This window comes from Phymastichus coffea, unplaced genomic scaffold (genome assembly GCF_024137745.1).
Source record: "Phymastichus coffea isolate CEN01 unplaced genomic scaffold, Cenicafe_Pcof_1.1 PCOF00002, whole genome shotgun sequence".
NCBI lineage: Eukaryota > Metazoa > Arthropoda > Insecta > Hymenoptera > Eulophidae > Phymastichus > Phymastichus coffea.
In genome coordinates, this window is record NW_026706813.1 from 4,907,083 (window position 1) to 4,920,019 (window position 12,937).

The 12,937-nt window shown below is 31.9% G+C and overlaps 1 protein-coding gene across 5 annotated transcripts in view; it reads right to left on the reverse strand.

The window, feature by feature from the left end:
• The window catches only part of LOC131663161 (apoptosis-linked gene 2-interacting protein X 1), a 1,103,979-nt gene that overhangs the window by 769,720 nt on the left and 321,322 nt on the right, over positions 1-12,937 (reverse strand). For all 5 annotated transcript variants that reach the window (XM_058933370.1, XM_058933362.1, XM_058933344.1 and 2 more), the window contains one exon: positions 7,553-7,654. In XM_058933370.1, the coding sequence (XP_058789353.1) occupies positions 7,553-7,654 (102 nt within the window). The remainder of the gene's footprint in view (positions 1-7,552; positions 7,655-12,937) is intronic.

A 12,937-nucleotide genomic window follows, 5' to 3' on the forward strand; every position in this document is an offset into this window, starting at 1 on the left:
GGCTGCTGGAACGGGCAGCGAATCGACCATGAATGTACACATATTGTGTACAAACAACAGGTCCTCGTGTAAGGTACGAATATTCGTCGCCGTTACATGGCACACCGTCTCGAATCGCGATTCCAATATATTAATTCGTTCTCGCAATTCCTGAACTTCTTTTCGCAACGCAGCATTTTTGCGTTTCGCTGACTTCAATTTTCTGCTAGTCGTCATAATAAAGGTTCGAATACGCACGCGACAAATAAAAGATCTTTCGCTCGAAAACTGTTTACAAACTCTTAAGAGTCCCTGTTCGGGCGCCAAATGTAACGTTTGAGTATTTCTCGCGTTAATAAAAGTTCGGACTCTTTACAGTAAATTCGCAATAACGTTTTCTTCGTTAGAAAAAAGCAAGAATTTGACACGCGCGCAATCTAAATGATCAAAAAAAAAAGAAATCTTTCGAGTGGAAAACCACGAGGCTTTCCAACTCGATGAGTTGTTTTCGAGATGCGATTGAGAGCAATTGCATCTATCGGGGAAAGGCCCGACAGCGCCGCAATTACTGCTCAATCCGATCTCTTAACAGCAAGTGTATTTCGGAAGGGAAGATCTCTAAGGCTGCTTTTTTCTCATGAGAGAAATAGTCTCATGAGTTGAGCTCTTAGAGATCGTTAAGGAAGGAGTTTAACAGGCTAACCACTGAAAAGAAATTCGTCTCAGGAAATAGCTGAGGCTTTATTTCAATAACAGTGCTCGCGCTGCTAAAAAAGGTAGGAAAGTGAGTCCTTTTGCCGCAGCGACGAGCGAATTTATACATGCGAAATGGGCTCCTTTCTACGCTTGGTAGCCCCTACAACGCTATTTTTGTTTTTGACGCAAATTTTATACTCGTTTTATCGCAAAATGGCTCGAACGAATTTACAATTATGCGATTTAAAAAATTAATCTGGAAAAGATGAATGTTTTAGTATAAATTGCATCTCTAGGAAAAATCGCATCTTAAAGTTATAAGCTATACAATTTAATAATCAATTTACGCCATTTTTACAATAAAATTATGGAAAATTTTTACATGGAAAAATCGCTTGTGGGTAGAAGATTATTATCCATATAAAAGATGATTAATGTTGCTCTCCAATTTTGAATGATGATTAAAAAACAGATTTGCAATTTTCTTTTTTAGCGGTTTAAAAATCAGCAAATTAGTAACAATGACAATCATCAATTTTACAGATACTTATGATCGATTTTCTATCTAACCGTGTCATTTTAATTGTTTAAAAAAATTATAAATTGTTTATTTATTGATAACTCAGTTAATAATGGGTTATCAAAGTGTCAAATTCTTGCTTTTCTGTTTTAATATGTCGAGATTGTAATCGCGTACTAGAAATAACAATATCGTTGTTTATTGCAAAATAACTAACAATGTTAACTTGTAAATTAGATTTGACTAACAAATATCGATTTGAGAGTTAAATTAACATGGAATTCAGGATCAGCACCTCAAATTTAACTAAGAAATACTTTTGTTCGTTTAAAAAAGCTTATAATTAACGATTTTCTGTTGTAAACAATAAATTTTCCCACGGTCGTGACGTCACGCTCCTTATATGGTAATGTTTTCGCAGAGTTGCCCTAACACATTTGCATATACGTGTGAAAAGCGCCTACGCTCAATTACCGATTTTCTCTAATTGTCTCGAGTATGACGGGTTGCCGTTTTGCAGAGGAAAATCGGAGACAAATCAGACAGGACCGTTACAGTCATATTAGCCAAGGGTCTAGCACGACGATACGCTACGACGTGACAGTTTTCTGCAAGTTTAAATAGCTGAAAAATTAATAAAGATAGAAAAAAGTTGTAAACAAAAAATAGATATCTTTTTATATGAAAAATATAAATTTTAAGTGAAATAAGGAATTCAGAAGCAAATTTTTCTTTACATTTTTCATGGATTTAAAGAGAACCTAAACTTACAATTCTGTAGAAAAAATGTTTTAATTGTATTAAATAATCATAATAATTATAATATATAAACTTACTATTTACAACTAACAACAAAACAAAAAAAATAGATAATACAGTAAATAATTAAGTTTTTACAATAGAACAAAAATATGTAGAATTATTTATATTGATAAATGAAACAAAAATGTGAATAACTGCATTTTTATATAAATTAAATTTTTTGTTCATCAAAGTGACTGCCTTTGCGTTGCCCTTCAAGGTCAAATCAAGGTCAAAGTTACTTTTTTAGATGACAATCTCTATTTTTTATTGCGGATTTGAAAAGAGCGAAAAATTTTACGTCCGAATATGACTTTGACGTTGACTTTAACATGACCTTGAAGGTCATGGTCAAGGTCGGTTTTATGGTAAAATAGCGATATTCCAACTGTCCTTATCTACTGTTGATTTTTTTGTCCAGAATGACCTTGACCACTACCAAGGTCATGACAAATAATGTCCGCCATCTTGGTTCCGCCATCTTAGATTGTGAATTTTCTGTTTAAGCATAGAACTAACCATCATCCACTAACCCAATAACTAGGCAGTGACTCGGCCAGTGAAGGCAAGAAAATGCCCCATAGCCAATGGCTAGTAACTATAACCAATTAAGACAAAGCTTATAATCTGTGTTAAAAATGTTGTTCTTCAACATCTTGACATATTTCTAGATGGACATAAAAATTTTCAATTGCACTTCTTCTCATATCAGGAGTAATATCATGACTATTCTCTGTTTAAGATCATCTAAATCTCGTGGTTTAGTAATGTACGAGTATACCTTATTTTTTATGTAGCCCCAAATAAAAAAGTTAAGTGAAGCCAGATCAGGGTATCTACCTATCCAACGATTATTGAATACTTTAATTAAGTAATTTCTCACAATTATTTGAAAATGAGCAGGTGCACCATCTTGCTAGAACCAAACTTCATCAAATTCATCACCAGCTATCTTCTGAATTGCTGGAACTATTTGCTCTTGAGGTGATTCCAGGTATTTTGATCCATCTAAATTCTTGTAGATAAAAAAAGGTTCGACTATTCTATCCTTTAAAATACCTGCCCGAATATTTAATTTTTATAGGTACTGTGTGTGATGTTCACCTAGCCAATAAGAAACGTCATTGCTCCGATACCTGCAATTGTGACGATTGACTTCACCGTTGAAATGAAATGTTGATTTATCTGAAAAAACAATCAATGAATGAAAATCAGAATTGTGAAATATCCTTTCCATCATGTTTTCACAAAATTCAACTTGCCGATCTGGATCCTCTTCATTTATTTCTTGATGAAGGTGTCTTTTGTAGGGATGAAATTTAATTATTTTTAATTTTTAAAAAATTGACGTTTCTTCAATTTTAAGCTGTTGAGAGGCCTTTCTAATACTCAAATATGGCTCTTGAACAAAATATTGAGCCACAGCCACTTGTTGGTCTTCTGTGGTCTCAGTTTTTGGCCTTTCCGATTTTAAATGATTCATATTGGTATCAGTTTCTTTAAATCTCCTAATAGTTTTAGCAACAGTGGACTTACTAATACCTGTTAAGCCTACTCGAAAGGTTTTATTGAATAATTGTATCATTGCGTTGTATGACCTACAAAGATCACTCCAACCTCTCATCATTAAGAGAGAAATTATCTCTTGTTCTATTGAAGAAGTCATATGGAAGGTAAGAAAATAAATAACTAGTAACAAAAAAAAATAATGGCCAAAAACGACTTAACTAAGTACATTGAAAAAATTGTTAGAGGTTGCCGGAAAAATAACTTTTTTCAATTATGCTAAAAAGGACTATTGAAAAAACTAATCCCGCTAACACAATAATCTCTACTAACTATTCTAAAAAAAATTGTTTAAGGTAGAGATGCTACAAAAGTAACTTTTTAAATTATTCTCTAAATTAATTTCAATTTAGAAAACCGAAGCACAAGCCAAGATGATCGACAAGATTTTAGAAAATCAATTGAATTTCACACAACTAAGTGCACGGATGCTTTTGTGACCGTCGATTACGAGTCTCATGTCAGTTTGTAGAAAATGCGCAATCTATTGTAAGATGACGGATCCAAGAAGGCGGACAATATTTCTCATGACTTTAGTAATGGTCAAGGTCATGACTAAGTTATTCAGGGTCAAGGTTATTCTAGATGGAAAAAACTTTCCATATTCAGTATAAATTCATTATTTTGCATATCGCGACCTACAGATAGCTGACAGCACTAATTCTTTTTATTTTTTTAATAATCCTTGAGTTATTTACTGTAAAATTGTACTATTTGGGCATTTACTTTCATACCCTGAGTGATATGTATTACTATATCATTTGATTTATTCAATATACTATTGTCATAATACGTGTTATATTTTATGAATTTGCTGTGTTTCCAGAGTATCGTTGATAAGTTGGTTAACTTGGATATTCCGTTATTTTAACGTATTTTTCTATTTAATTTTTAAAAATTTCGCATCGTAGACGGTCAATAACCTAATGTTTCACTTTGTAATTTGTATTGTATTTTGTATTCTGGTAAGTAAAATTTGTATATGTTCGACTGTTACTGTTTTACTTCTCAGCTGTATGACTGCTACTACATTGATAACATGTGGCATCATTCCTATACTTGCAGCCTCTGCGGCTAAATCTTGAGCATTATAACAAGGACTTATATGAATTATATCAAAGACTTTTTTTTACTTTATTATATCACCACTTTTCAGTTAGTGGCATATCTTGGAAGAGCACACACCAAGTTTCAGCCAGATCGGCCAATTACTTTGCATTTTACATTCGTTTCAATCAAAGAAATTGAGTGGTTGTAAAAAAATGGACGAAAAAGAATTTCGTGTATTGATTAAACATTACTTTTTCAAAGGCAAAACACCTCAGGAGATTAAAGAGAAGCTTGATAAACATTATAATGATTGTGCACCTTCGATTAGAATGGTTTATAAGTGGTTTCAAAATTTTCGGAGTGGCCATATGAGCACAAAAGACGCTGAACGTTCTGGACGCCCTGTGTTGAGGTTACCATTTCAGAAATCATTGATAAAATCCATGATATGGTGATAGCTGACAGAAGAGTGAAGGTGCTTAAGATTGCTAGTACTGTAGGCATCTTGAGCGAATGGGTACATAATATTTTGCACCAACATTTGGACATGAAAAAGCTATCCGCTAGATGGGTGCCGCGATTGCTCACGATTGACCAAAAACGAGATCGTGTGAAGTGTTGCAAGAATGGTTTGCAGCTGTTCCAACAAAATCCGCAAGACTTTAAGCGTCGTTTCATCACTATAGATGAAACATGGATACATCACTACACTTCTGAAACCAAAGAATAGTCTAAACAATAGGTTACCAAGGGGGAATCTGCTCCGAAAAAGGCGAAGACAATTCCTTCGGCCGGGAAGGTTATGGCGACTGTGTTTTGGGATTCGCAAAGAATAATCTTCATCGACTATCTGGAAAAGGGTAAAACCATTACAAGCGAATATTATTCATCGTTATTGGATCGTTTGAAAACCGAGTTGCTAGAGAAACGTCCACGAATGGCCCACAAAAAACTCCTCTTCTAACACGACAATGCGCCAGCTCACGCCTCAGCAGTTGTGACCGCAAAACAGATGGAGATAGGGTTCCAACTCGTTTCACATCCCCCCTACTCTCCAGACTTGGCTCCGTCGGACTACTATTTGTTCCCTAATATGAAAAAATTGCTTGCGGGGAAAAGATTTTATTCAAATGAGGAGGTGATTGCAGAAACGAATGCCTATTTTACAGACTTGGACAAATCCTATTATTTGGAAGGGATTAACAAACTAGAGCAGCGTTGGATGAAGTGTATAAGCCTAAAAGGAGACTGTTGAAAAATAAAAAAAGATTTATTAAAAAAATCAAGCAATTTTAATTTTTGCACGGACTTTTCAAACGACCCTCGTATGTATATCTATTACCATAATAGTGAGTTTTCTTATTTATTCTATTTATATTTTAATTGATGATTGTAGTTTTAAGTTAGTGTCTTTTCAATAGTATTTACATTATATTCATTCATGTAATTAATTAGCATAGTGTAATTACTTTTGATTTGAATTTTTTTAATTCAAATAGTTTTGTCGTTTATTGGATAATGAACAGCCGTATTTTTCGAATTGATATTATTATTAAATTTAATAATTTATTAAATAATGAATAGCAATGATAATATAAATTTTATCAATTATTTGTTATTTAATAAATTATAAAATAACAAATACCAAGATAAATATCTTGGTATTCTTTTACGCTTTTTTTTTACAAAGCTGTGTTTTCAGCATATGTATTATTTTAAATATTTATATTTTTAATTTGTCTCTCTTTAACTAATAGTTATTTTAGTAATTGAATTTTTTCTTTAGTTTCTTTATATAATTCTTTTAATAAACTCTTTTAATTTTTTATGGCTGTAATTTATCAAATTCGTCATACGTTGTCTTTTGCATTTTTAGCCATTTTCAATTTTTTTCATGTACTATTTTATTTAGAATTTCTTGTTTAATTTGTTTTCTACTTACTAATTTTATTGTGCGATAAAGTTTCTTGCTTTTTGGTTTAGTTTTCCATATAATAGGTTTGAGCTTAGGGTGAAATTTAGATGTTCTTGAGAAAATTTTGAAAAAGCTATTATTTTGAGAAGTCACAGTAACTCAGAAAATAAGAATCCAGGTTTTTATGCAAGTGTTCGTGGATTCAAGCTCCGGGACTGTGAAGATTTTTAGAATTGAAATTGTCATACGTTTATTATCCTGATTCCAGTAATTCGGATTCTACCTTAAACTGCAGGTCCAGTCATGATAAGTATTAAACTTCTTCCTCCTATTTTAAAACAATGGTGTAGGTGATGGGTCTACATATTCATGACTATAGGGAACCAAGACTGATGCGTATAGGTAAGTAGTGACCTCTACAGCGATCCAGATGGACGTAGTTTTTGAAGTCACAATAATAATAATAATATAACAGTTTTCATGAAGCGGTCGACAATCAGATTAAAGAAAAGCTGAACAGTAGTTTAAGTTTATTCCATAGATAACTTTCGTTATTGATTACAATTATTATTATTGAGCAATGAAAGGTGAAATTTCATATTTCATTAACCTATGTCCTCTGCTTAGATATCTTATAGACTATGATATTTTTAGTCACGAATCGCCTTCAGCTCTATATAATATGGTAGATTTTTTTCTTGCAATTTGAAGGAATAGCCTAGGAAGGTTTTAGGTATACATTCCTTTAGGATTTGAGTGATAACTGTTTTACGGTCGCAATGGTTCAAGTTATACAAAAATTATTGAGATCTTCAATATACAATCCATGAATTGGTCAAAGTTAGAGTAAACAGATTAGTCGACTTTTGCGATAACATTCTTATATATTTTTGGTAATACTTTATAATTTAATATTTATAATATTTATATTTTATAATTTTAATATTTAAAGATTTATGTCAAAAAATGCTTAGATACAGAAAACGAATAAAGATTTAAAAATGTACTGATAGTGAATTACTTACATCTAGTCTGCAAATTTCTTCTCCAATAGCTTTTACGTTTCTACAAACTGATGACTGGTAGTACTCAGATAATCCACGGTATCCGTATTCCTTGCCCATTATCTGTAAAGAAATAATAACTCTTACTTCCTATATCAAAATATAATTAGTATACTTTGTTATATTTTTATAAGTATTACAGAGTGAATGTATCCAGGTTCTGTATTAGTTTTCCAATTTTAGAGGGTTATTAAATATAATAAACGCACACAACTTTCTAATTAGTAATATATCACTTCCAACTATAGCTAAATGATACAGCAAAATAATAGTTTTCGAAGTAGCCAGTCAATTTCATAGTTATCGCGTGAAAATCGCATAAAAACGTCAAATTAACTAACGATCACTAGTTTCTTTATCATTTCGTCGATTTTTCCAGTCGCTGTAATTTTTAAAATGTGTACCGATAAAAACAGTTTTATAATGATACATACACTATAAATAAATATTTAGAACAAGAAAAAGAAAATGTAATATGCATGAATATTAGAAGTATTAAGCCAATTATAATGAACTGCTAACTTTCAATACTCTAAAAAATAAACCTGGTATTATCATATTCATAGAAAATTGGAATGTTGATTATCTTCCGATATTTCAAATTGCAGGCTACAATATGTACTACAATGACAGTAAAATAAATAAATCTGATGGAGTAATAATATATATCAGAAATGATATAAAAGAAAACACAGAAGTAGTTCAACGTAACAACCTTAAAATATTAACTTCTAAGATTACCATGGAAAATAATACCAAGTAACTATTGTCAGCCATATACAGATCACATGACATGCATAAAACTGAATTTTTAATGAACTTGAAGTCATTTCTAAAAACTAATACAAAAAACAAAAGTGCAATTATTGCTGGTGATTTTAAGTACAACATCCCAAGTGATGTCTTAATTAATCAAAAATTTCTACGAGTCCTAGTAGAAATTGATATAGTCCAGGATTTAGTAGCATTACTCGACAGTCCTTAGATCATAACAACAAAGGTACTTGCATTGACAATATATACATACAATTGGAAAACTCAAATCACAGGACTTATCTACTTACAATTCCCCTTAATGATCATTATCCGCTTTTAATGTCTCTGGATTGCTTTAATAAAAATATTGACCCACCAAAACAAAAGAACAATATTAATTTTAAAAAACTGTTAAATACCGTCAAGACTATTCATTGGAATGATATTTCATCTATAATTGATCCGAACATAGCAACCAATAAATTAATAGATAACATACAATATTGGATTAAAAAAGCCCAAATAAACAGCACCACTCCAAAAAACAACAAGCAGATGAAACCAAAAAAATCATGGATAACAAAAGCAATGCTTCTTTTGTTTAAAACTTAAGAAAAATTCTACAAATTTTGGTGCAATGACCCTAATAACATAGATAAAAAAGAAAATTATTAACAGTATGTCAAACTCCTCGACAAAGGTATCGGCAAAGCTAAAGAAAATTTTGATAAAAAACTGATTGAATCATCTCTAAATAATCCAAGAAGAATATGGTCAATAATAAATAATAAATTAGGTAAAAATACAATAAAAACCAAAACTATTAATCATATAATTGATAACAATACAAAAAGAACGGATTAAAAATAAATTGCGGATAAAATGAACAAATTTTTCTATAATATACGTAAGGAACTAAACAATAGAATTTCTGCTCGACAAAATAACAATATTACTATATCTACTGTGAACCCTATAAGTTTATTTCTGTATCCAACAATCAATCATGAAATTAATGAAATAATTATTAAAATGAAAAACAAAAATGGAGCAATAAATAACATCAATAGTACTGTCCTAAAAATTTCGATAAACTTTATTACTCCACTAATTGTTAATATAATATGTGACGGTAAACGTCAAATTAGCGCTGATAATCTAACTTAATTGCTGCATCTGAGGGATAATCTAACTTAATTGCAGCACCTGCCGGGGAGACGAAAAACGTGACAAAGGAATTCGGCACGCGAGCAGACGGAACGCGCGCGATTGAATTCGAACCAGTGAAGCTTAGACCACCGACACGCTCGTCCGCTTTTGTTTGTTTGCCACTACCGATCCACTGCAGTTAACGCCAAAGAAAATCGAGAGGACGCCCGTTCCAGTAGTAGCCACAGCCATTGCTATTGTCAAGGCGTCGTTCAGCAGCCCAGGAGAGAGACCTGAGCCAGCGAGGAAGCATAGACCTCCAGGAGACCGGTAGAGTATGTGCGATTTCGCCATCGAGGGCGAAACCGTGTGTGCGCGCATTCGTGACCTGCGATAAACGGACAAAAACAATTCCGCGCAGTGTGTGACTGTCGTTTTCTCCGTACGTCTGCAATAACAAGGTAAGCTGGCCAGCTTAATCTCGCGATCGCGGTTGCATGGTTAACAAATAAAGTATCGTTTCCGAAGCGTGCATGTAATAGCGATATTGACAAAGCGCAGCGAGCGTCCCGACATTGTACGTTGTCGATGAGCGAGCGTCGATGTAAACAAACGCGCGGGCCGACTTTGTGTAGTATTTGAGGAATAATAAAAGGTTTAGTCCGCATTACTAACAAGTGTTTTTCCGACTCGCTCACACCTTACAGCTTCCACTCCATTGATTATAGGTTATCAAGAATTATTGGTTGACTGGCGCCTGTCTTCACATGCTCTCCGGACCGCATTTTGAGCATAGATAATTACTTCCGCCCCTTTGATTTAATTGCGCGAATAAAATATAATTAAACGGTTTTACCCCGTTACAAATAAATGCCAGCATTGAAACAGAAATGTGGCCAAATGCATTAAAAGATGCTGTAATTATACCGATCCACAAAGCAAAAGAAAAATATCGACTATCTGCAGACCAATATCTCTGATCTCCAACGTTAATACGATTTTTGAAAAAATTATTCGTTAAAGACTTACGAAATTTATATACCATTGCAACTTAATATTAAGCAAATAATTTGGTTTCGAAAAAAAAAATAAAGGAACCAAAATGCTCTCCAGTATATATCAAATTTGATTTATAAACAACTGGATCAAAAACAAATATGAACAATCATTTGGATATAGTGGGAAAATGGTTAACCCTTAATAAGCTGTCACTCAATATTGATAAAACAGCTCATATTGAATTCGGTAACTACTGTAATAGTACACTTAAAAATTTGAAAATAAAAACACAAGGTATGACAATACACAGAGTTTAATACATTGATCTAGGAGTATCTAGGAGTGTTTTCTGATAGTAACATGAAATGGGAACTTCACTTGTAAGATATCTACAAAAGGACCAAATATTTAAATTCTCTTTTTTACAAATTATCAAGAATAATGAATTTAGATACACTAAGGATAATTTACTATACACACTATTTCACAGCATTTACTCCTATCCGATAATTGCATGCGGAGGAGCTTATTCAGGTTAAATTAAAAGATTACAGAACCTAAAAATAGATTACTGAGAATAGTTAAGCAAAACCATTTCATATCGGAAAAAACAACGATTAAATATTGACCAAATCTTCTATCTAGAATTACTATTATTCTACAATGAAGTTTTATCTCATATGTATAGCGTAAAAGATGAAAAAACTAGTTATAATAGTATACAATAACCTAAAAGAATAAAAAGAATTAGTATAAAAACAGCTTTAATAGAGCTATTATACTCTACAACAATCCACCAAGTCATCTTAAAACAATGGCCAACAAAAATAGTATTAAAAAAACATTAAAACAATGGATCGAAAGGAATCCCTGAAACTGGAGTTTTCGAAAACCATACTGCATAAAATCGATTTAAAGGAATCAATCAGTCATTAATCACTATGTTCAAAGATTTTTTGTATTCTACTTTGGATGTCCATGAGGATACAAATCTCCTTAACAAAATTTTACTGGACGTTATAACATATTTATGTGCCCATAGTTTTTGCCACTTTTACAATAGATTTTTTACATAACAGATTTAATTAATACATTTTTAGAATCACGTATTGACTTTACAGACACTTTAAAAATCGATGCAAAATTAGACATAAAACCCCACACTGAAAGTATTAAATATATTCAATTTCTGAAAGCCACAAGTTCAAAATCAGAATCTGAAGCATCCAATCATAAAGGAAAATACGAACCCATCAAAAGTGTTTTTGATACTATTGATAATATAGCTGTTGAAAACACTAACAAGATTTCAATGCAAAAGGCACTACCAACCCCTAGAAAACTATTACAGTCTGAAAATTGTATTAGGATAATCTACGGGGACATTATCTACCTGGAAAATAACAAAGCTCTTCTTTATTTTGATAGAAGAACTCGAGGAATGTAAACTTGCACTAACTCAGTTTACTCACTAAAATTTCGACCAAAACACAAAGACCTAATAGTTGTAGATGATGCAGCTTACTCACTAAAATTTCAACCAAAATATAAAGACCTGATAGTTGTAAATAATCCACTTGCAATTGCACCAATATTATACATCAAAGTATGTTCCCATACTACAGGGAAACATGTACGATTGGATTCACTTGTTCGGCCCGTCTACATAAGATGGAAAGGAAAATATATGTAAAAGAGAAGAAAGCAAGCATGGAATACTACAACACATCTAGACAGATGCTAATCAGATTCTAGTGAAGGAGATAGTAATAGTAAAGTAGAATATTTAGATTATATTTTTGCTGCTTAATATGGTAGTATTCACTGTGAAGTTTAGGCAAGCTGTATAATTGTTGTTTTTTATAACTAGTATTTTCGTTAGTTTTTAAGTTTTTAGTCCTTCTTTTCTTTTTTCTTCTATAATTATATGCTAGACCATCGCATAGGTATATATTTCCTCTGATGGGTTACAATATTATGTAATATACGTATGTATTTTGATAACTATGTAACTTATGTACGTACTCTGATAATAAATAAATAAATAAATACTATAACTACTGGTTATTACTCAAATGTAAGTCTTTTTGTAAAATATAGCACATTATACAGAATATTATCAAATAATAATGGTATATCTGAAGCCTGCTATGGTTTATTAAAGTGAGTGAACAGTCCTCTTTGCAATAGACTATCATATTCTAAATTATACAACTTAAAGAATTAAAAAAAGATGAATTCATATAATTGAAATATATCAAAAAAACATACGACAAGTTAGTTTTACAATTCTAATTTATAAAAATTAATAGTAAGTTCACTAATATTTCAATATTTAATCTAATACTAAACTTTTGTATCCATTACAAAGATCCTGTTCATTTCGTAGTTGTAAGCTATTGTAACGGTGATCTATCCCGTTGACATAAAAAATAAGTGATA